The following is a 26,024-nucleotide window of genomic DNA, read 5'->3' on the forward strand; positions in this document are numbered from 1 at the left end:
TGAACCCCTAATGGCATCCATTTCCAAAGTGACTGGACTGTCCTTTGTTGTGAAGAATCCCAAAAAGTGGAATATGTGGTGAAGCAAATGGCAGCCTCACACCTTCCACAGCAGCAATTTTGAAAGAACCTTTTGCACTAAACGTTTTTGTGCTCAGAACTTCACACTGTTTCCTGTTTCTATGTAAAACATAATATTAATTAAATTTGAAATAATTAAAGATTACCTGCTTTCTAGTAATGTATAATACATTCATATTTCTTTTTGCAATTGCAATTTTAATAATTTGCATTTATTGATTCCTTTAACAAGTACAATTGCTTACGGGTAATTGTTTTTAAATTAATGGACTTCCGGCCATATAAGTAACTTGCTCAGGGTCATACACACACTTTGAGTATAGCTGGGGTCCGGGGTGGTGGATACAAGCTTGTCTGCAATACAAACATAAAATCAATTTCTGACTGACATACAACCATCAGGTAACATCTGATATTTACTACATCAGGTAACATCTGATATTTACTAACAGACACTAAAGAAACATCTGAGCAATGGCACTCGAGGAGCAATCAATTCTCTACTTACTCAAACACAAAGAATTTCATGAACAGACTGATATTTTATTTGCTTGGCTTAAATGTAATTGAATAGCAGCTTAAGCAGTGACTTCTACTGACAAAAATGCAAACTACCTGTGGGGAAATTACATCGGACCTCCAAGCAGGAGTGAATAGTGAATGCTCTAAGATATGAAATTTCTCAGAAATTTCAGACATTAAAGATATTCCATATCAATGGCCCTGATGTTTGTTTCTGTGGTACATGAATGAATATAAAAAGGAAAAATAAAGAAAAAACATTAGAGAAGCAAAGGGGCCAAAATTAGGAGTACACAGCTATCTAAAAACATACAAAATCACTAGCTGTGAGCTGTGAAAAAAGGGACCAAAAGACAGAGAAGAAAGAAGACAAAAGGATACACAAGTTTCATCCTGTTCCCTCATGCTAAACACCCTGCTCTATATCTTTGCTTCCTAAACTTTTTTACTGTAACACTAGCCCCAGTTAAGCATCATGGGGCCCTGGTGCAAATGCCAGAAGCATCAGGGACAAGTTAGGAAGCAACAGTAGAATGAGATGCTAGCACTGAAGGGCACACACAAAATGGGCTAATTTAGAGTCGATTAACTGAAAATATCGAGGGAGTAGAATCCACATCACTAGGGCTGGGAACAGTACTGATCTCTGCTAAGCTCATGTTTGTATGTCTATCTCAGATACTTTAATTTGAAAACATCAATAAACTCCATGAGCTTCCAGTTGTGTTACTCTTAGGATTTGATGGCAATCACCTTTCTGTCAAGTGACATAGAGCTTGTCTCCTTAGAGCCCTTTTTCCTATAGTAAGCGTGTTACTTTAAATAGCAAACTGGCCGATGTTATTTCATCTAAATGAAGGTGATAGATTTAGAATTTGTGCACAATCATCAGAAGCAACAGTTGATCATTAGAATAAAGATCGTACCTTTTCAATTCACATTCTGCTACTGAGAAATAACAATACAATACAAAAGATGTCTTGAGCGGTGGACAATGAGCTAGTTGATGTATCAGTAGAGTCATTCCTAACAACAGCATGCTTTTCATTTATGTTTCTGCATTCCTCACATCACGGACTTGGTAGAACCTCGTTTTCTATTAAAGGATCTTTTTTCATGAACTTGAAATTTCGAATTGACCGCCAAACTCCAATGTAGGCATCACTCACAGATTTCCTGCCATCTCCTCCAGTTTCACTCTCTTGCGTTTGGACTTCCATGGTTCCCACAGTTCCATTCATTGCAGGAGTGTGCACATAGCCATTGGTGTTTGAAGACTCATGCAGAGTTCCATTGGATGTCATCTCTGTGAGTTCACCATCATTACCATTGTCCATTTTGTATGGTTCACCAGGTAAGTCGTCCTTTTTGGCATCTTCTTCCAGGTCCTGGTACTTGCTTTTTTTTTTAGTTTCAAAATATTTGACAATGCAGTAAATGATAGAGCCCACAGTGTTCACCACAACGCCAGCTATAAACAGCGCCGTGGGCTTCACATCGTTGAATGCTAGCATCCCTACGGTGATGGTGGCGATGCTTTTGACCACACCAACAAAGCTGGTGGTGACTGCGGAGTTGATGTAGGTGCAGTGGAGTGTGGTAAAGTTCATGGCACAGCCAAATAAGATACACGCTATGAACGTGCATGACACAAAGGGGCTGGACCACTGGGGATATGACCAGACATTGATGGAGTCCATGCTAGCAAATGAGCAGATGATGAGAAACGGAGAGGCCGTAAAGGCAATGGCGTACTGTGCGGTCAGTGGCCCGTAGTCGTTGTCGGTGCTTGCCTTTTGAATAATTACCAGATACGTTGCATGAATTATGACGGCTAGAATTCCAGTCACGTAACCAACGGGATCTCCAGTTAGATCTCCAGCTCCTGGAAGAGCAAACATCAAAAAATAAGAATTAAAGAATGATGGCTAATCACAAGCATAGAAAAGAAGACAAAAGTAAATAGTAAATATGTTTATTTCAGCTGTCAGTAGAGAAAGATGAATGCAAATCCATTTGCTTTAAGTGCGCTAATCATGCAAACTCTGCAGTAATGACATTCAAGCGGAGCTCTTGGGAAACATCAAGAGACGTTTCCTGGCCTTACAGAAATGACAGTTTGACGCCTTATGTTACAAAATGGTTGAGGATTGAAATATTAACACCAGGATTATTTATACTTACAGGATAGGAGAGGAATTAGAATTGTTCTTGTACTTCCTCCAATCAGAGCACAGAAAGGTTAAATTACTCACTCAAGAACAAACTGTCAGTTGGAAGGTGGACATTGAAGCAACAACCTTGTGGCTGAAAGTGAAACACCAAGTAACTTGTCAGTAGTACCTGCCTGTTTTTCATGATGGCATGATGGCAGAAAACAAATGTCCCACTTCATGTGGCACCTTTCTGTATTGAACCTCTGCACAAGGTACTGTATAATACAGAACCACACTACACGGTGTTATACCTGAGGCATGGGCTGGTGATGCAAATCACTTAGGGTCACAAAATGATCCAGTAGTGGGAACTGAAGTGACAGCCATTTGATTTACAGTCTCAGTCTAAGGTGGAGGGCCAAGCTGTCATCTTACTGGCTAAGCACTGGTTCTTAAAACCCCTGAGCTGCAGGTTCGCTATGTGGCCCTGTACCTCTTTTTCCACTATATGATCCTGAGGTCAGGCTGTACATATAAAACACATAAAGGTGGAGGTCACCATGAAAGGAACAATAAAAAATAATAAACCAGGACCACTGATCGGGCACTTTATGGCCATTGTTCAATGTCTGTTTCTGACACACTGCATGATCCTGAAAAAGGCATTGACGTCTGCTTGTGCACCTGCCATAAAAATATACAGAACTAAATTGGGCTCGTATTTGCAATAAAAAGGAAGTAAAGAAGAAAAACAAGCAACTTTAATAAAGAGACTGGAAAAAAAATGAGGGTCTGATTTATTGATGGGGCCTCACGCTTCATGTCGTCAGTTTGAACTCTGGCCTGGTCAGCATCTGTGTGGAGTTGGCACATTTTTCCAGTTAAGGTAGGCTTATTTCTTCTGGATTTTCTGTTTTTCCTAAGCCACACAAGCTGGGTTAATTGGGAACTTTAACCATGGGTGAGTGCGACTGGGGAGTATTAGAGTGCTCTGTGGTGGACTGGCACCACAGATCTCAGTCCTGCCCAGATGAGCTCTAGGACCCATGGCAATAAAATGGATTAAATGGACTTGAAGATGGGCAAATTGAAGGTTTATTTGTAGAGATAAAGTGTTTTAATTTAGCACATTTAAGAACCAAAGATTAGAAGAGAATTATGTTAAGAAAAACAATGTGCATTATTTCCAGTACAGCAAACACGCATTTAGTTAAGTGTCTAATTGGACATGACTTTGGATATGGAGCAGGCATTTAATGACTCAGAAAATGTCAAATAACATTCATTTCAAATCTTTTCTCTACAAAATAAAAGCATATAATAGACTAGTAAGGCTAGTAGGATCTTTTTTAAGGTACTCCATATGACACAAAAATGATCAAAAGCAGTAAATCCAAGTCAGGGTAATGACTTTAAATGATTCACAAAGACTCTGTACTCTAAACAGGAATTGGCACTAGTGGGGTACATTAATTAATATTGTTGAATTATTTTGAGACAAAGGTTTCCCTGACCTATTTTTATAAATTAGAACCTGAATAATAATAATAATAATAATAATAATTCCAAACATTTTTTCTCAAGTATGTCAGTTGGTCAGTTGAGTGGTCAGGTTTTGGATGGACCCCCTTCTGCACGGCTCTACCAATCTATGGGGCACTTCCGTAAATCTGCAGTGGTGATATACATTACTGCCCTTTATCATTCACGGAAATAATCATGGCATCAATACTGGGTATATAGGTTTACACAACAAGAAAGACAGTCTTTTTTTTCAGAAAATTAAAACCGTCTTTCTGGTGAACACATTATTTTAGCAATTTCGGTCGTTCTGAAAAATGTCTATTTTGCAAATGCGTTGAGCCAAAATTAAAGAAGTTTTAAAGCAATTATCCTCGTTCAGCTTTCCCAGCCCAGTAATTCCAGAAGTGAGATGGGGTATGGTACACGCTGTGCTTGCAGCACTGGGGGCAATAAAGGAACCGACCCTGGACTGGGCGTCAGCGCATCGATGAGCACATATTGGTCGAAGACAAACCCGAAGACTATAGGATTTGAACTACGAGCTCTGCGTCCGCCACACAATAGCGCTAACCGCATGGCGCTAATAATTAACCTGCTAGCCGATCAAGGCGCCCACTCACCAATATCTAATTCTGCTCAGTCCCTGCATCGCGAACAGCAAAACCATCCCGATATGGAATGCCAGGTCGTCGCGAGGCACACTCACCCGACTCTCACAATCACTGCGTTCTCTTCAACATCTCAAGCATGTGCAGGTGAAGATAACTGCCGAAGCTGAACTGGTCTAGTGTTAGTTGGGTAAAGAGTGCCTTGAGATAGAATGGCACCTCTTGCGGGTCTGGTTCAATCCATGCACCCCATACTGCTAGGATATACTCAGGCTTCTCCGCACTGGAATATGTACGTTTGGAAAATTCGTTAATTACCTTGCTGGACTGGTTTCCCGTCCACTGCTGGTTCCTTCCTTGCGCATTCAACTGCCGGAACAGAAACAGACTACCCGCGATAGTGAAATCGAATAAGTGAGCTGGGAAGAGAGGTGAATGTGCGCAAGAGAGGACTGGTCCTGCCTTACACGAGATGCTGCCGTGACGGACGCTGTCTCAGCGCGACAATAATTTGGAATAAACGAGCGACAATGGGATCAGGTCAGCATGACATATATTAAACATATTATGGCGCTAAATACTTTAATGTACCGAGTCCCACAAATCAACCGTAAAACTGACCACGTTTATAAAAAAAAATGCTACTTAATCCATTCGCATACATTTACGTCTTGTACCTTTTTAAAGACGTGAAGAAATTAATTTACTTCAGTTTATTGTTTTTTTTTAACAAGCTGTATATGTAATCGGATATAAATGCTAAAAGCGCACCTTAATGTCCCAAAAATTTTTCCAAGTTCAACTTTATTGAGTGCATTTTTATTAAGTATAATGCTATATTCTATAGCTAATGTTCTATTAATACCTCTCCCTTTCTCTCTGTCTTCCGATATTATTATTATACGCATCAGTGTAATTTTTCACAATTTTCCCGTCTATCAATAATCTTCATTATTCTAAAGTTTTTGAACTAAGGTGCCTCCCAACCCTCATCGCACACAAACACCGTCAAACTCGAGAAGACTGTGAAGAGTCACCTGCCAGCGCCGCTCCCACTGTGGTGATGAGGACTGCGCTAATGACACCGACGGACGGGATGCCGTTCTTTAGCAAGCAGACTCCGATGATGAGGGTGGCCAGAGGCAGGCACCGCTTGAAGATCACATACATAGGCAGACTGAGGCCTCTCAAGGACCAGAGGGTGAGGCTGGACTGCAGAGTAGATAGGATGGTGACACCTGCGAAAACTTTGGCGAGCTGCAGGCTGTAGGGCGGCACGTCCACCTTTCCCAGGCGTCGCAGGATCTCTAAGGTGAGTGCTGCCAGGACGCTGGTCAGGCACTGGATCAGAGTGAGGTAGTGAAATTCGTAGTTCGTAATAAGAAATTTCAGTAAAATGTTTAAAGAGCCGGAAAAAAATCCGTGAGCTATAGCAACCGATATTCCAAGAAAGCGTCGCTTGCAGATTTCCATGTTTCTCTTTTTTGAAGCTGCACTTTATTTTTCCAAGTCTTGATTCCAAAAACATCGGCTTAAAACGCTCAGCCCCAGGTGTGCGTCTCCTCACTCCGCATCCCTCCAGTCGACCTCCAGACAGTCCCTTTGAAGGCAGGTGCGATGGGGCTGATGCTCTTCACTCGGGGTTGCCCAGCCTTTATCGCCTGTGTGGGACCTGGGGGCGAACCTGCGCGTTCCATTTCCTTAATTAGAAGAGAGTGACTATTACTGCGGTCGCCCCCTCCCTCTCTTTCCGTGTGACTCACTGGGCGTATAATGGTGGGGGTTGCGGGGTGGGGGGTGGTTGGCTTTGGTTCTGAAAAGAGGGAGAACATCACGTTTATGAGGCGATCTGCTTTTTTTGGTTTCCTTGTTAACGGTGCTCCCGAGTCACCGATGCTGCAGTACTTTAAGGGCAACCCCGGCGATCACCGCATTCACTCAGCATAATGAGCCGCACTTCTGCCCGGCGCTCCTAATGAAATTAAATGTGAGCAAAGAGGTGGTCGCTTCCAAAGTTAAAAGAAACCATTGATCTTGCTTTAGAAGACTGACCGAATTCATAGCCAGTCGATTAATTAAGAACACAGACCCACACGTATGCAGGCAAACTTTTTCAAATATAATTCGTTTAGATTTTTCATTAAGATCCTGCATTCATAATAAGCGCGCTACTCAGCCTGGCTGTATGAAGTCCAATTCCGAGCTGGCGGCGGTAGGGGCGGAAAAACACCTGGACAGGGACTCGAATTTTATAAAACTGCTATCCAATCTGTCATCTTCATGGCAGGCCATCACTCATTAATACACATTATGTTCCGATTTATCTTGGGGCGCACCTCACGAAGCATTGAATGAACGGAGGGGGAATCCCCCAATAGGAACTGAGTGAGTAATGAATGCGCTTAACGGCCCCGAGGAAGAATGGCATCCAGTCCAGTGATCGTCCCTGCTTCGCACCTTTTACTGCGACGATCGGCTCCACCTCCACACCATCCTAATAGAAAGAAGGGAATATAAATAAATGTACGTACGCACCAAAAATAAAGAATATTGGCTTGGAGACATCGGGGATGCGCACGTATAAATGGTCCATCGACATTTCACACAATACATTCATAAAGAGAACATGCTTTAAAAAGTAATCATGATTAGTTTCAGGAGTTCACCACGCAAACCAAAGTGCAACAATAAGAGCATCCATCCATGTGTCCATCCTTTTCAATCAGGTTGGCATTCACCACTAGCAGGACATGGTGTTTAAAATGTGATGCCATGAGAGCTTCTGAACAAGTACTGTCAGTTAATGTGATGGCAACAAGCCTTCTAACATGTTGGGCCATCAATGGAGAAGACAACTGATCTAGCTAGTGTAAAAACATAAAATGATGTAATTGAACAAAATGTATGTGTGTAAGTACAGAAAATAGGACAGAATGATCAAACTTGTTTGTGTTTTGCGTACGTGACAAAAAGCATATATACTTTCTGGAAGTTTTCTTTCAATGATGTGTGTGACAAGAAAATATACCTTTAGGGTAAGGACTTTACCAATTGGAATAATACAAAATGAGTCAGGACGCTATTTTTATTGCTTACGTGGTCAACGATCAGGAGACTAGAAAGGTATAACAGAACAAGGATATCTGCGCTTGAGGCAGATGAAGTATTGTACTGTATTTCTCTGTCATTTTACCCTTGTCTGGTACACAGCAAAAAGTCCAGTGTTGAATGAACTCCCACAGAGTTGATTTCAACACTTTTTCTGGGTTTATATAGCTCCACACTCTCCAGAGTTAAATTAACACATTCAAAAGTGTTAAATATTTAACACTATGTCAGAGTTCTTTCTTTAACTCACAAAACTGAGTTGAAGTAACATTAAGGGATTAGACAAACAACACTGCTCAGAGTTAATTTCTTTTACTAATTTAATTGTTAGTTTCACTCCCTAAAGTGTCAAGTTATCTGGACTGAAAAAAATGTTATAATAAGAATTGATGTCAACAAAACAAAATAATTTTCAAAAATAACATTTATTTTTGCCTTTTTATACTTTTTCATACAATTTGATTAAAACATTGTAAATGAAGGTACAATGTACAGTCTTTCATCTGAAACATTGTATGAACTTTGAATATCAAATGGTTTATGAATTTTAAGCTCAGACATTTTTGTTAGACAAAATTCCTCACTTTGTAATACTATGAATGCATGATGATGATCATCAAACTTCTCTGTGAATAGCTTGTTTGTCAAGAAGAAAATTTGATCAACCAGAAGTATTTCACTTATTTGAGAAAACACTGGTATGCCTTCCTCAATTGCACTGCAAACAACAAGTCCAGGTTTATATTCTACACCATCAACTTTAACCCAACTAGTTGAGAAAACATCATTTGACAAGATCATTTCAAGCATTTCATTGTTGACCACATTCTCATCTCTGAGAGAAAAAGATTTAATTGGCCCATACTCGTTTTGTTTGAGGTTGAAGGTTTCCCAGTGATAGGCAATGGCCATCTGATGCTTTTTAGCCAGTGATTTTGTGATGTTTTTGAAATTTTTGAAATAATCTTTAAACACCTTGTGTTTGGCTTCAAACCTCATAGACCACATATATAATAAGGGGCCAATCTTCCTTATAGAAGATGGGTAGTGGATCATAAAATGATGCTTGGGCAATAGGTTTCTATGTGGATACAAGTACTTAAATAGCTTATGGTGGTCAACAATTAAATGCTTTAAATATATTGTCATGCCCAGAGTGAGAGAAGGTGAAAAAACTATGTTCAATATTTGAAGTAACAACAGTAACAAATTCCAGTTTTTGTTCCCTGCATTAATGATGTCACCAAACAACAGTGGGATGTTTTTCACAAGACACAATGTCTGAACAGAATTCAAACCAATGCTGTTGCCAGCAGTCTCCAAAATTATCTTTGTGGGGCGGTTTTTTCGTTCTAAAAATCCATAATCATAACAATAAATTCTGGACAACAAGTCCTGTTCTGAAATAAAGTGTTCTGTAAGATATGCAAAAAGCAATTTGATTTCATATTGGGCCACACCTTCTAGGAGATCATGCATTATATCAAATGAATAGTTGTTACAAACATGGAAATAATTCAGTGAATTAAGTACTGAATTTTTTTTCAAACCATATAATGACACCAATTGTGGGTTTTCATATAGAGACTTGCAATGCATTTCAAATATGTCTTTTCCACGAAGGATCACCTTAGGATCATCCTCACTGTATACTGTTTGAGAATCATTCTTTTCAAGTAAACAAAGGCGACAGAAATGACGGCTACTGAATGACCCATTAAAACCAAGAATTTTGTGCATTCCTAGATTATCTCCAGTGATCTGTGAGATTGTACCATATATCTGCTCATCAGAAAAGGGAAGGCTCAGCCCTTGGTTTTCCAGTATTTTCAAATCATTTATAAATGGTTCCAGTATAACATCAAAACCATACTTGTGCAAATCTTGTGCATGAAAAAGCGATACCAAATGAATGTTCATCAAAACCGAATTAAATTTTGGGGGCAAGTTTCTTAAAACAAAATAAAGACAACCAATTTTATGAATGCCATGTTTGGAGCCCAGGGGATTGGCGGTTTCAAAATCGTCATAGTAGACTTGAATTTGTAAGGCATGTCTTTTTGTGCTAAACAAAGGATAGGATTTAAAATAACTTCCATCCATCCATTTTCCAACCCGCTGAATCCGAACACAGGGTCACGGGGGTCTGCTGGAGCCAATCCCAGCCAACACAGGGCACAAGGCAGGAAACAATCCTGGGCAGGGTGCCAACCCACCGCAGGACACACACAAACACACCAAGCACACACTAGGGCCAATTTAGAATCGCCAATCCACCTAACCTGCATGTCTTTGGACTGTGGGAGGAAACCGGAGCCCCCGGAGGAAACCCACGCAGACACGGGGAGAACATGCAAACTCCACGCAGGGAGGACCCGGGAATCGAACCCAGGTCCCCAGATCTCCCAACTGCGAGGCAGCAGCGCTACCCACTGCGCCACCGTGCCGCCCATTTAAAATAACTTCCATCAGAAAAATCATTGTAAGTGTCAGGCTCTGGTTTACACTCTTCTGTTAGGAAAGCACAAATGTCTGGATTTCTGAACATGAATTTCAATGTTTCTAAAACTGGTACATATATAAAAGTATCATTTACTGGTACTTGATCATAAGTACCAGATTTCTGATTTCGCCTGTTGTCATATCTCACTCCCAATGTTATTTCAACTGGCTCGACAACTCCCCATTTTAGGCTGAAGTATTTATTTCGTTTCCATTCAGTATTAAGATTTGTAAATGGGTTTTCTAATTTTTTAAAAGATTCATTTATCTCAGATATGTTGGGGTCATTAATAGGTATAGCAGAAATAGCGGTATGCTTTGCTTGTGAGCGGAGCTCACGTGTTAGTTCCTCCAAATCTCCTACAATTGAGGACACCAAACTGTTAGAAATTCCACTGCCCTGTAATTTGGCCACAATGGATGCACACATTTCTTTGGTTAGATCTTTAAGTCCTGAATCATTGCTCTCAGAAGAAACACTAGAAAAGTCCAATTGATTTTGGGGACCAAATCTGTCTTCCAAAGCATGTGCCTGAGATAAAGATGCAATTGTCTCGCTATCGGAACACACAATAGTTGAAGTTTGAGCAACTTGCTGAACATTGCTATGAACACTATTAAGGTGCTTCCGAAAACCTGCAAAGGTTAGGAACTGACACCTACACCCTTGCTGAGCACAAAACAATTTGAACTTTGGTCCAGGATAGTAACCATGTGTAACTCTTAAATGTGAAATCAACTGCTGACTGCTGGGATACAGTTTCTGACACATGAAACAGGTCAGCATCATTTTAGCCTCTTACTCTCAGAGTGAAAACTGTACTGGCTGGTTAAGCAGTCTGGCTCTCAATTCTCTAACTCTGGGTGACTCCTTCATCTTCCCCACATCAATGTTATATACTGTTGTCTGCAGGAATGTATAAAAATTCACTAATGCAGCATCATAAGACAAATTAAACACAAAATGTGCTTTGAAAAGTTCATCAAATGCCGCAAGGGAGCGGTTTGCCTGGCATGGGACGAGGTGCTTATCCATGGAGATGTAGAAGCTGTCAATCTTGCTCTTCTGACGCCCAACAGTGAGAAGGTATGGCTGCCGACCGTGCTGGCTGCGGACATGCTCCTCCAAACTGCAGCATGACTAGGGTTTAGACAAGGAAACAGAACATTAGACAAGTATAATCTGCAGCCATGGAAAAAACTATATTTAAAGCCATTATTCAAACACTTCACTGGCCAGATGTTAGTGCATATGAAGGCGATTTCATTCACTTTTTAATACTCATTTATACATGTGGCTTAGAAGCTGGAGTGGGCAATTAACCAAAAAAACACCAAAAGTGATTTCCTATTCCTAACTGATGTAATTGTGCTCAAGTCAGTGTATTTGGTTGTACTAAAAAAGGTTTTCTCTGTAACAGGAGAAGGGATGAAATAAAGGAGTAAGAGGGGGGGGTTGGTCGCTTCAGTGCAAAACCAGCTACAAAGATTGGAATGTTTGGGATGATAGCGAAAGAATGTGCAAAAACTTGCTTCTCATAAAGAGTTTCAGAATGTTATGGGAATACAGTCAAGGCCATGTACTTGTTTTTCACTTCGAGGGGCTTCATTGCAAGCAACGCTTGTTATTGTGTGTCTTCTGATACTAGGCACCATCTCAGTGAGGGCCAAGTAGAAGAAAAACAATACTGCGTCCCGTGGAAGGGTGTGTGCTGAAACTGATCACTTCTGTATACACTGCTTACACGTAAGCCATTTTGGGTAAGGACACTCAATTAGTATATAAGGGAAGGTTCCGCCCTCAGTTTCTTCGGAAGCTCAACCATGGGGAACGTGCACACCGCCCGGTATTGGACCAGGCTCACGAGTTGATCCTCTGACGAGACTGACACGCGGGCTCCCTCAGTCTACTGGTCTAGGATGATGGCTCTGGGTCTTTTCATATTACTGTAAGTATAGTATAATTCACATATCTGTATTACTGTAAGTCAATAGTACAATTCCTATATCTGCATGTATATTGCTATTATATTGTATGTAACTGATATTATATTTGAACAAGTAAACAATTGAAGTATTGGACCTTTCCTCTCTGATTCTTGCCTGCTTATTTTCTGTTAAAACCTTTGAACCATTTTCCCAAACTAAAACATTGGTTAATGTATTTGATGAGTGCTCATCACAGCTCTGCTCTTGAGTCCACGTTTGGGCATGCAGAGCAGAAATGCACTCTTCAGCAAGAATGGTTTTCCGCTTGCAAATACTGTTACATGTGTTCATATATGTGATAATTATATAACTGAAGAAATTTACAATTTTTAGAACTAGAACTCCTCAAATAAGTTGTTTATAAAAAGTGTTTGCTTCAGCCAATTGAAGGCACAGTGTACTTCCACATACACACATGCCCATGATCAGGATAATACCACCTCAGCCTCATTTTGACAACTCTGATAAAGGTGATTGTTTTTCATTCTATAGTAGCTTACTCACTTGATAAATAAGAATACAGGCTGCCCCCAGGTTCATTAACACACTTCTCATCACACTTCAAATAAAATAAACACAGTGGATAAAAAGCTATATGGGCCCAATTCAAAATTGTTTTGGTAAGCATGTAGACTCCCAATGGGGTTACTTTGAAAGTGAAATGAGGAGTTCTTGACAAGTGTATTAATCATAACCAAGGTAAAGGTGTCAAATAATCACAAAGTATTCCAGAGCATATGGCCCAGCCCTACTTAGAAAGTGACATGACAAATTATTATAATCCCCACAATATCATTTACCTTATGAAAGACTACAAGTCTCTCAACCGCATCACATGCACTAATTTTAGGAGCCTTTGGTCCTCCAGGACGTGGTGGAAGAAGATGTATCAGCAACAACAGGGAGGCCATTTCTTGGTCATAAGCTGAGTACAAAGATTCACAAAAATTAAATGAAAACTTAAAATTAAAGTTGAAAGAACAAGGAGACAATATGAAATTTTTAAACAGTATTGTTCATATTTATCCAAAATAACAGATCAACTGTCAGAGATGCACTGAATAAACAAATCTAGTAAAAAAAGAATATCATAGATGCTGTTGCTTCCTAATTGTAATCACTTAGTAATAAAAACTGTAACAGAAAATTCTTCAAAACAAATACAACTCACTTGTTGCCTCATCAAGATCACTTCCTGGGAGACTTTCTGCTGACTGCATCAAGCGGCGCAACTCTGGTGTTGAAGTGAGACACTTAGCCTCTTTTATGACATTTGGCTTGAAGAACAGATCCCATTTTTGAAACAGCCTAGAGGACGTGTCATCATCGAATAGGAGAGTGAAATCTTGATCCACCTTTAAGAAACAATACATTAAACTAGTACTACAAGAAATACTTTCAAATCAAGCCATTCTAAACAGTGTATTACAAATTTACCAGTCCTTTTGTATCCAGGAATCTTGGGAAAGTGGAGAGGATATCAACACTTCTGTCTGGGTCATTAACAAGATTCTGACGGTACTGAAAGGTCTCTCTCATCTTCTGAAAAATCAGGGAATTGTCTGTGGTATGGTTGAGCAAAGACATGGCCTCTTTGCAAGCATCCCCATCAAGCTGCCTTTCAACAGTAACCATCCTTTGGAAATTTGGGCCTCCTGGAGAAAAGTCTTTAGAGCTTTTTGTTGGAAGTGCAGATTCTCTGCAAATCTTTCTTTGGACTGTCTTCAGACGCCAAGAAATGTAACCCGTGCTACTTGCAGCATCATAGAAGTGTTAATGAAAGAAAAAGAACAAAATTAATTACATTGTCATACTTGGGTCATAAATAATCTCAGAAAATTTAAATGTGAATGCCATGCACACAGCTTTGCAAGTATGACATGAAAAAATCATGCAATTATTATTGTTATGCAATAATTATGTAATTATTATTTAATAATGATTATTACATAGCCTCTCTTGGTATATGGATCCTTGAGGGAAGGGAACAGTGTCACTATCCCAAGAGCATACTCTTCTCGGATTGCTTTAGTAGGATGGAGCCTGAGAGAAGATTATTAAATTAGTAATCAAAATTTGTGCAGTGTACATGCAGTTATTCATCACAAATAAAAAGAATATAAAAACATACCCATGATTATCAATCATGTGAGTCACCAATATGTGAATCATTTGTCTTCTTGTGCTATCTGTTAGGGTTTCTGATGTTTGGTACTCCTGTAGTACTTTTTCACCACCAGACTTGGCTCTTAGCACATCTTCTATCAACTAATAAAAAGAAAAGCATGAGAATGCAAAACATGGTGATACACAGCTTTTCTAGAGACAGAGTAAAAAATATGTTAAGAAACTCCAGAGAGCTTTGTTAAAACCTGTTTAGAAGACAATGCACCATCCTCAATTCTCCGTCTCTTGCTAGGGACCTCATCTACTATTACAGTTGATGCATTTGAGTTTAAGCTTGAATCAGACATCTCAGAAACAGAAGACAAGGAACATGTAGAGAACTCTAAAGGAATAGAATAGGAATGTAAAGGAATATTCTATAGGGTGTAAAAGTGCTTCAATATACCTGACTTTACTTCTTACCATCATCACAGAAAACTGTCACCACCACATTGCCTTGTCCAACAAGTTCACTGAATATTTCTGCATCAATTTCTGTCCCTGTTGCATCACTATATATAACTTTTGCATCAGGTGGCAGGCAAAATTTCTCAATGACTGAAAAAGACAGTGAGTTAAAAATTAATATGCTTTTGAGGTCAGCACTGTTTTTTTGCCTCACAACCAATGACTGTTCACATTAAATATACCCATCGGCCACTGTATAATCATTACGAGACTTTTCTCTCACAAAACCCATTCCTAGGCTGGGGATCGATGCCTTTTACATGCATTGATATTCAGAAAATTTTCCTAATGGCTATCTATATATCGACATTTTTCCGATAGAAATAAATAGGCTAAAATAAATACTCAAACTCTTAATTATTCAAGTTACAAAGGTTTATCTGTATTCACCGTCATTTAAGGAACTACCACTAGATGAAGCCTGACTGTGAATGTGCAGTTTTCAGGTCAGATTGTGTCTTCACAAGGCCTATGGATTTTATATCACCCCCTTGTCTCCAAAAGCTGTTATTACAGACTACATTAAACAGAAGGCTAACTGAAAGTGTAGATATTAATCATCCCATTTAAAATGAAATATATTAACTTCCTGATCAATAAATATTTTATGACATCACTACCCATTCCCTCCTAAATAGCTGATGTATATTTTACTCTTGAGGCACATGTTGCAGAACTTTAGCAATTTACACCCATTTATGAAATAGTTTGCTAAAGGAATGTAAAGAAATCAGAGTCTACAAGGTGCATTCAGAATGATTTTTTTTTTAACCATTTTTCTAAGCAACGTATAATTTTACCTTTTTCATGGAACTGCAGAAAGTCAAACTGCCCTTCATCCTCATCCAACTTCACATACTTCTGTTGTTGGTTATGCTTCACCTGAACTAGCATGTTTGTACTGAAACGTAATAATGATTGACAAAGTAAATTTTCATTTAAAGGTAAAACTGTGAATAATAATAATAATAATATAGTGAAGTCATGGTCACGGACAACTAAGGCCCAGTCCACGTGGCAAAAGAGGCTCTTAAAAACAATGTTTTTCTTCTAGCCTTTTCAAAAAGGTTCATGTCCTCACGACCTTTTAAGAAACACCGTCCACAAGGAAACGTAAAAACACCGTGGGATTTATTCAGACTAAACAGAAATAAAACTTAAACACCAATCGTTATAAAACCGAAGGAAAAATCACTGAAACAGACAAAGGCAGAATGTGAAACGAACTGGAATGACAGGGAAGTGCCCGAGCTGCCAAAAATAATTTGATTACTGCATCTCCGAGATGTTTAAGCCAATTTTACTATCTGTTTCTTCAGCAACGAAATGTCCTTTTTTCCCCGAAGTCGCATGGATTGTAAATCAAGACAGATACTGTGTGCAGAAAGAATGCAGCCAAGAAGTAATTATTTTAAATTATTTATTTTGAACCATTTTTATTTTGACCAGTCTATGGATAAGTTTAATCAAAGTTTTCACCTGTAAACACGGCGACGACAGTTTTTTTTTTTTTTCAAAAGTCTCCACTCTGGAACCCACTTACAAAACGTTTTGAGGCCCGGAAAACGCCGTTGTAATGTGGACACGAGGCCAAACCGCCGCAAAACTTGGGGGGAGGGGGGGTGTATTCTCCGCAAATGTGTGTTTGTGCATATTACAGTTTACTGCATGAATTTAGGTGACTTTGACTTGATTGCACTTACCGTGTACAACTGCTTGAGAGGAGGAAAATGCCGCCAACTTCTGTCCTTCGTCTCCAACTGAAGTGAAATTCATGGGTGGAGCTTAATTACATTTCTGCAGAGTTGGACTTACACTGATGTGATCAACTCTGTTTAATAACTCCAACTGTGAACACCATTTATATCGGAATGTGTTAAAATTACACTTTGGGGGTGAAAATGAACTCGGAAATATTTAACCCTGAAATTTAAACTCTCCAGTTTTTGCTGTGTATGTATCAATAAAAGGTTTTTACTAATTTTAATTTTCTTCTCTGTCTTCAGTCACAAAAAGTGTCCACAGTTTTTTGCGCCCGGACGTGGGGCAAGAGACGGCCGGTCGACTCCTCCGGCGAGACCATTTCAGTGATCCGTCTTACCAGCGGACTGCCGTCAACTTGAGTACTCCGGCAGCAGAGCATGCAGCTCCGGCAAAAGTTAGGACTGCCCTGTCCTGAAAGAGTTCTTGCGTGAGGAGCCCCTGGTCTCCTCTTTGCTACATCCACGGTGACTGAACGGATTTCCAGACAGAGCTTGCACACTTCCAGGCTGGGGTAAGCACCGGGGAATTTCCGAACATTTTTTTATTTATTTTCTAAATTACGGGAGGGTGAGTTTCCTGTTGACCGTCTAGTCATACTCATATCTCAACGGGTTGCTTAAGGTGATGGAGACTTGACCCAAGCAGTTTGACGCATACGAAAGGTCTGACGAAAGGATACTGGCCTCACCCATATCCTAGACTCGGCTGGACGTATTGATGTAGTATTCTGCTGAACCGAATCGGACACGAAGTCACCTGAGCTGGAATCCGGGGATGTGAGCGGACAGGCTAACGGGACGAGTAACGGGGTGGTATATATATATATGGAAACATAAACAGAAAAAGAGCACAGATTGCAGGATTGCTGTTAGGACGGAATAAATAAATCTACATACTAATAGGAATACCGTGTTCTCCTGGGAACTGGGACAGGACCGATAGTTAGGTGTCTCCCCTTGGGACTAAAGAAGGGAACAGTAAGGGAATAGTGAGTGGCACACTTAATACCTCGCTGATTCATACGTACAAGGGATTAGACGAATCAGTATATAGTTGGAAAATTAAATACAGGACTCGGGAAGAGCAAGGGGACATAATGGGAACTTATAACAGTAGGCCTGTTAATCGCCGCACAGGGGGATCAAAATCATTAATGCTGGAAGAATTATTTTCGGAGGATCAACAGACGCCCCGTAAAAATGGGTCTCCTAGGAAATTTATAGAAAAGAAGACAGGTTTAGATTTCAAGAAGGCATGTAAGAAATGGAATAGACAGAGTGGTGGGCGTTGGCCGATAGAGGGGACAGGAGATGTAAGTGAAATACAGGAAACTAGGAAGATCCTGTGTAGGAATAAGCAGGGTTGTTATAATAGTGGACCGTATCGAATGGATATGTTCGATAGATGGGAATTAGTAATAAAAGACAGAAATTTAGAAGCAGTACAGAAACAGAATGAATTGTTGCGGGCAAATGAGGGAAAGGCTAAAAAGGAGAAAGAGGAATTACTAATTACATTACAGAAAGTTCAGACAGGCACTGAACCACAGGCAGACGGGAGGAAAAGGAAGAATAATCCAAATAAAGACCCCCTTTATCCTATTATTTGTTCCTCTCCTCAGTACCAACCTCAGGCACCTCCATTATCCCCTCCTCTATCCCCCATTCCGACTGCCCCCCCTGCACTACAACTGGCAGAAGTTTCCCCTGATGATCCCCCAGGCACAGATCACTATGACCCCTCTACCCATCGTGATGACCCACCCTGTACTAGACAAACCCCCGTCTCCAAATGCACTCGAAGTCAAACCTCCACTCACAAACCAGCTCCAACTTTTTTCTCTCCAACCTCTTCTGATCCTTCACCTTTACTTACTTGCCCTTTAATAGAAGTTCCCAATCCCCATTATAACCCTGCCCATCCAGCCGGACCCCAAAATCCCACAACAGTTATGATAAATCGGAACTGGGACATCCAAGAACTAAAGGATGTCGTAAATGCACTTCCAGATCCAAAGGAAGTAGGAGGACTAAAATTTGTTGAACAACTTGATCAGTTAGATAGCATGTATAAATAAGCCTAACGCTGCTGAATGGACCCAGGTACTTCGTCGAAAGCTTGGGACCACATGGGCCACTGTTTGCAAGGGTGTCCGCAATGACGTTCCATGGGTATGGAACCCAGCTTTAACTCGAGGACAGGGGATTGGTGGAGAAGGCGAATTTAACCCACAATGGGAGGCGTTGAGACAAAATATTGCAGAAAAATATAAAAAAGGAACGGACTGGTCCCTTATTTCTGCTGCAAAACAAAAGAGAGACGAGACGGTTGATGAAGCGGCACATAGGATTCAAGACCTTATGGCTAATCACTCGGGCTTGGAAAATGTTGATGACCGCACCCGTGCTGCAGTTCCACCTTTTGTTTCCGGTTTGCGCCTTGATATACAAAACAAGGTCCGCACTTCCTGTATTGAGTGGGAAAGTGCCGCGTTTGATGAAGTCAAACGACATGCTGAATATGCCGAAAAACAAACTAAGCAGAAGGAATCGGACTCTCATGCCAAATTATTGGCAGCACAGATGAACTATTATACCAGGAATACTCCTGACCGAGGCCGAGGATATGGCATTAGAGGAAGGGGATGAGGACGAGGAAGAGGACGAGGTGGTTTTGGAGTTCCTCCTGTTGACCACAATAAGAATCCTTTTATTCCCTCTCCCTTTAATCCCAATGTTAATTCCTACTCTTGCTACGCCTGTGGTGAAACTGGACATTTTCGTCGGGAGTGCCCTCACAGACAGCAACAGCCCCCGCCTCCCCCTATTCCACCTGTTTTTTCTGACACCCCTGACCAACAATACTGGCCATAGGAAAACGCAGGGACCTCCAGCCACTCTTTTCAACTACCTTTGCTCACCCATAATTCAGAGACTGATCCTTTACTGACATTGTTCGTTGATGGCACTGAGACTATTTTCTTAATCGACACTGGTGCCACTCGATCTACCCTCTCGCTGGCAAAGGTCCCTGCCTCGAACGAGACTGTTACTGTGCTTACTGCTTCTGGACAACCTCACCTTCTTCAAGTATCAAAACCTCTTCAAGTCCAGTCACGTCCTGGCGGACATACCTTACTGCATCGTTTTCTTTTAAATCAGCTCTGTCCAGTTAACCTTTTAGGAAGAGATCTCATGACAAAACTTTCTCTTTCTATTTCTATGACTGACAAAGGTTTTTTCTGTTCTACCCCCAAGTTGTTGTGTCAAATTGCCCCTTACCCCAAACCCTCTTTTGCAGCTTGGACTTTAAATATTTCCCCACACACCATTCTCCTCAAAGCCCTACACTCTTTTTCCCCCTGTCTCTTTCCCAATTTACAGGCCCCTGACATTTTACACTGTACTGCCCAATACTTCCCTATAGAAGTAGACACCCCCTGGCTAGAATCTTTCCTTACTTCTGGTACTCGCCCCGAAACCCTTCACATCTCCTGTGTTTTTATTTCATCCACAAAGGCAGCTGCTTCTGTTCATCTTACATGCTCACAGCATATATTTTATCTTGGCGGCTCAGTGCCTCATATTTCCTTAGCTAAATCACGCACTGTTAAATGGGGGGAAATAGGACCATGGGTAGAAAAATGCCTTGAAAGAACAGACTGGTTACAAGTTACTCCAGGTATTTTTGATACTCCTGACTGTTTAATAACTAAAGTGGTGCTTCAAACTGATTTTTTAGTACATCGCGCTTTGTGCCGTCCTTCCTCTTTTGCTTGTTCATTGCAAACCACTTTCCCTTCTTGGCTCTCTATGCTCCCTGATTCACTATGGTCCCAGGGAAAGAATGATTATGGAAGGATAGCCCATTGTGAGCCTCTGGTGATCCACCCGAAATCCTCCTTCCGCCCGCACCGTGCCCAATATCCTCTGTCTCCCGAAGCAGAGGCTGGCATCTCCGCCGTACATTCCGATCTCGTCAAACGCGGTGCCATTATTCCAATTGAATACTCTCCAGTCAATTCCCCCATTCTACCTGTAAAAAAGGCTGACGGTTCATGGCGTTTCGTACAAGACTTGCGACAAGTAAATTCTGCCATCTTCCCTAGGGCCCCTATCGTCCCTAATCCTTCCACTATCCTCTCTACTATCCCTCCTTCCGCTCGGTACTTCTCCGTTATTGACCTAGCTAATGCTTTCTTTTCTATCCCTGTACACCCTGATTCTCAATTTTGGTTTGCTTTTACTTTCCAAAACCGCCGTTGGACATGGACCGTCAAGCCTCAGGGATACACTGAAGCCCCTTGTGTATATGGACAAGCTCTTGCCCAAAATTTAGAAGGCTTTTGGCCGGACAGAGGTAGTACATTGATACAGTATGTAGATGACATAATGATATGTAGCGCTACGGAAGATGATTGTACAAAAGATACCCAGAAATTGTTGCTGTTTTTGGGGGACAATGGCCATAAAGTTTCTAAAGTTAAGCTGCAGCTAATCAAAACAACTGTAAAATATCTAGGTCATGACATTACGTGTGGAACAAGAGCTCTCTCTAGCGATCGCATTACAGCCATCCAAAATCTTCCTAGACCGGTCACAAAACAACAGGTTATGTCTGTTTTAGGTATTCTGGGCTACTGCAGACAGTGGGTTCTAAATTTTACTGAAAGAGCACAGCCGTTGCAACAATTGGCTAATACTCCTGGCATCCCCCTTTCTGGCCAGGTCCAATGGAATGAACAGGCTGAGAAGGCTCTCTGTAACCTAAAAACTGCTCTTCTATCTGCGCCCGCGCTTGGTTTGCCTGATCATTCTCGTCCATTCACTTTGTTCGTGGACGAAAAGCAGGGATTTATGAATGCAGTACTGACGCAACAACACGGAGATAAACAAAGACCGGTGGCTTATTTTTCTAAAAAACTGGATCCAGTGGCCGCAGCACTTCCTCCGTGTCTTCGTGCTGTGGCTGCAACAACAGAAGCTGTATTAGCAAGCACGGATGTAGTTCTCATGAGCCCCCTAACAGTTAAAGTGCCTCACGCTGTACATTCTATCCTAGTACAAGCCAAAACTTCACATCTCACTACTGCTAGGGCAATACACTATCAGAATGTACTCTGTACTTTGTCAAATGTTACAATTGAAAGATGCTCCATTTTAAATCCAGCCACTCTTCTCCCAATTAACAACGAAGGAGAACCACATAATTGCCATGATGAAATAGCAAAGGTTGTAAAACCTAGAGTAGATCTACAGGAAACACCTTTAGAAACTGGAGAAATGATTTTTGTGGATGGATGTTCCTTGCGATTGAAAAATGGAGCACCCTCAACCAATTACGCAGTGGTCCAAGGGGGCCGCCTGCTGGAAGCAAATCGAATTTCATCAAGCTTGAGTGCACAAGCAGCTGAACTCGTAGCACTCACTCGAGCATGTCAGCTGTCCGAAGGGAAGATCGTAACAATTTATACGGATTCCAGGTATGCTTTTGGAGTCTGCCATGATCATGGAGCACTATGGAAACTAAGGGGATTTAAGACCAGTACTGGCAAACCCATCCAACATCAGAAATTGATCGAATCCCTTTTAGAAGCTATAACCAAACCATCGAAGCTAGCGATTGTTAAATGTCAAGCTCACACAGGAAAACAGGATCCTGTTAGCAAAGGAAATGAATTAGCTGACCACTTTGCTAAAGAGGCTGCATATAATAACACACCAATTTCTTTATTCCAACAGAGAAATGACCAGGATCCTGATAATCAAATTATTTCTTTACAGAGTGCAGCCACGGATATCGAAAGGAGAAAATGGTCCAAAGAAGGGTCCCTCTCTGATGGAGTCTGGACTCATAAACACACTAACAAACCTTTTCTCCCAAAAGCCTCTTTCCCAGGAATGGCAAAAATCGCCCATGGCCTCGATCACGCAGGTAGAGATGCCATGGTTCGAGATGTTGAAAAACATTGGAAGCTGTAGGTTTCTCTACATATGCAGAGCAATTTTGCAGACGCTGTGCAATATGTCAAAAGTTTAATGTGGGAAAAGGTACCCAGGTAAGTCCCGCCGTTACCCCTAATCCAATGGGTCCGTTTGAACACCTCCAAATGGATTTCATTGAACTAACCCCGTCTAAAGGGTACTGATATTGTCTTGTGATTGTCGATGTGTTCTCCCGATGGGTAGAGGCTTTCCCTTCAAAACACAACAATGCCAAAACAGTAGCTAAAGCACTAATTAAAGAGATTATTCCAAGATGGGGTATCCCTCAAAAGTTACAAACAGATAATGGCACTCATTTTGTGAACTCCGTTATAAATGAATTAACCACCTGGCTCCAAATTAATGTGCACCATTATTGTAAATACCATCCCCAAAGCGGAGGAATCGTAGAACGATGCAATGGCACTTTAAAAGCTAAACTCGCAAAAATTTGTGAACAAACTAATTTATCATGGCCGGATGCACTACCCTTAGCTTTAATGGGACTAAGGGGACGGACACACCGACAACTGGGACAATCGCCGTTTGAGATTCTGACCGGATGTCCCATGCCCATTGGCATGGTTGTAGGAAATGTGAATTTGCATACTGTGGACAATGATCTTCTCTCTAGTCTTGCAGGTCTCCGAACCTCATTGAAGGAAGTCCACCAGCAGGTTAATCAAGCCTGGAGGACCAGCCCACCTTCTAAGGATTTACCAATTCCCTTGGGCACCTGGATCTTGGTTCGAGATACTAGGAGGAAACACTGGCATCAGCCTAGGTGGAGAGGACCATTCCAAATTCTTCTATCCACACCACATGCCGTGAAAGTTGAAGGACTGCCTGCCTGGATCCACGCATCGCATTGCAAGAAATGGCTATCTTAAAAATACTTTTTCTGTTGACTGTTACCCGCACCCTCTCGGGCTACCCAAGGATGGGTGGTGATCTCTATCTAAGTACTTTACTGCCTCTATGGAAAGGGCATATATGCTACATGAGGAGCACATGTCTCGTATAGCTTCTTCCATTTTCTCCTCCCCATCCCCTTTCCCCCCCCCCTTCCCCTTCATCAACCATTTCAATTTAATTATACTGCCCACATCATTTTGTTCAAAAAGGGAGGAGTGTAAAAACATAAAATGATGTAATTGAACAAAATGTATGTGTGTAAGTACAGAAAATAGGACAGAATGATCAAACTTGTTTGTGTTTTGCGTACGTGACAAAAAGCATATATACTTTCTGGAAGTTTTCTTTCAATGATGTGTGTGACAAGAAAATATACCTTTAGGGTAAGGACTTTACCAATTGGAATAATACAAAATGAGTCAGGACGCTATTTTTATTGCTTACGTGGTCAACGATCAGGAGACTAGAAAGGCATAAAAGAGCAAGGATATCTGCGCTTGAGGCAGATGAAGTGCGGTGTCCTAGGACTGTATTTCTCTGTCATTTTACCCTTGTCTGGTATGTATCAATAAAAGGTTTTTACTAATTTTAATTTTCTTCTCTGTCTTCAGTCACAAAAAGTGTCCACACTAGTCTGTCTGTGACAGGTTGCAGCTGCCATTAAATCTGGCATCCCACACTGTTGGCAATACATGTAAATGCCACGTGAAATGACACTCCTTTGTATGGCCACTGCTATGGCCCGATTTTTTACCATCAGCTTCCAAAATTAATCAAAATACAAGAAAAATGTATTGTTTTACAAAGAAATATTAAGACTGTCATCTTTAAAATCTTTAGAAGTTATTCTTGAGATAACTTGTCCATAACAGTTACTGATGGAGTGGAGCTTCTGGAACAGCATTTGGACCAGCAGGGTGAGCTGCATACCACAATGCTTTCAGATTGGTTAGAACTAAACCCGGTGATGTGTTTATCTTTATTTTTTACATTTTTTCCCTTAGTTTTATTTTGCAGGCTAAAATGTCTGAAACTATGAAAATAATTTGGTGAAAGAATGTTTTTAAATTTTGTTTTTTGGCAATAATGGATACAATGAGGCTATTAGAAATAAATTGGATGCATTAGGATTAAAAGTCAAATCGGAGGTAAAAAGCTTAGGGGTAACCGTTGATTGTAATCTGAATTTTAAATCGCATATTAATAAGATGACTAGGACAGCATTTTTTCACATAAGGAACATAGCAAAAGTTAGATCTCTTATATCATCGAAAGATGCAGAGAAATTAGTTCATGCGTTTGTCTTTAGTCGGCTAGATTACTGTAATGCACTCCTCTCAGGACTACCCAAAAAAGACATCAATCGTTTGCAATTAGTGCAGAATGCAGCTGCTAGAATCCTTACCAGGAAAAGAAAATCCGAACACATTTCTCCAGTTTTGATGTCACTACACTGGTTACCTGTGTCATTCAGAATTGACTTTAAAATTCTGCTTATGGTTTATAAAGCTTTAAATAATCTCGCCCCGTCTTATATATCGGAATGTCTGACACCTTATATTCCAAATCGCAACCTCAGATCCTCAACTGAGTGTCTCCTTAGAATTCCAAGAGCAAAACTTAAAAGAAGTGGTGAGGCGGCCTTCTGCTGTTATGCACCTAAAATCTGGAATAGCCTGCCAGTAGGAATTCGCCAGGCTAATACAGTGGAGCACTTTAAAAAACTACTGAAAACACATTATTTTAACATGGCCTTCTCATAACTTCACTGTAATTTAATCCTGATACTCTGTATATCTAATTCATTATAATAACTATTCATTCAAAATTTGTACTAACCCCTACTCTCTCTTCTGTTTCCTTTTCCGGTGTCCTATTGGTGGTGGCTTGTGCCACCACCATCTACCCAAAGCACCATGATGTTCCAACAATGATGGATGGATTAAAAGCCAGAAGTCTGTATAACCATCAGCATCAAGTGACTCCGTGAGAACCCGAACTACAAAAAGGACTATTTCATTTATGTTAGGTAGAATGCCCAGAGGGGACTGGGCGGTCTCGTGGCCTGGAACCCCTACAAATTTTATTTTTTTCTCCAGCCTTCTGGAGTTTTTTTTTGTTTTTTCTGTCCACCCTGGCCATCGGACCTTACTCCTTTTTATGTTAACTAAGGTTGTCTTATTTTAATTTCTTATTTGTCTTTTATTCTTCTTTTCTTCATTTTGTAAAGCACTTTGA

The 26,024-nt window shown here is 40.8% G+C and overlaps 1 protein-coding gene across 2 annotated transcripts in view; it reads right to left on the reverse strand.

Moving 5' to 3' along the window:
- LOC114647575 (solute carrier family 35 member D3) overlaps positions 1 to 6,599 on the reverse strand; it is a 1,087,183-nt gene extending 1,080,584 nt beyond the window's left edge. Inside the window, exons 1-2 of one of the 2 annotated variants that reach the window (XR_007934325.1) lie at positions 5,928 to 6,599; positions 1,193 to 2,487 (exon numbers count right to left, since the gene is read on the reverse strand). Coding sequence is in view for 1 of the 2 variants with exons in the window: in XM_028796192.2 (XP_028652025.2) it covers positions 1,673 to 2,487; positions 5,928 to 6,363 (1,251 nt within the window). In the remaining variant the exon portion in view is untranslated. Of the gene's footprint in view, positions 1 to 508; positions 2,488 to 5,927 lie in introns of those variants that run through there. The other variant, XM_028796192.2, reaches the window with a different exon arrangement.
- Positions 6,600 to 26,024: the final 19,425 nt, after the last annotated feature.

The sequence above is a fragment of the Erpetoichthys calabaricus genome, chromosome 3 (assembly GCF_900747795.2).
Source record: "Erpetoichthys calabaricus chromosome 3, fErpCal1.3, whole genome shotgun sequence".
NCBI classification, from domain to species: domain Eukaryota; kingdom Metazoa; phylum Chordata; class Cladistia; order Polypteriformes; family Polypteridae; genus Erpetoichthys; species Erpetoichthys calabaricus.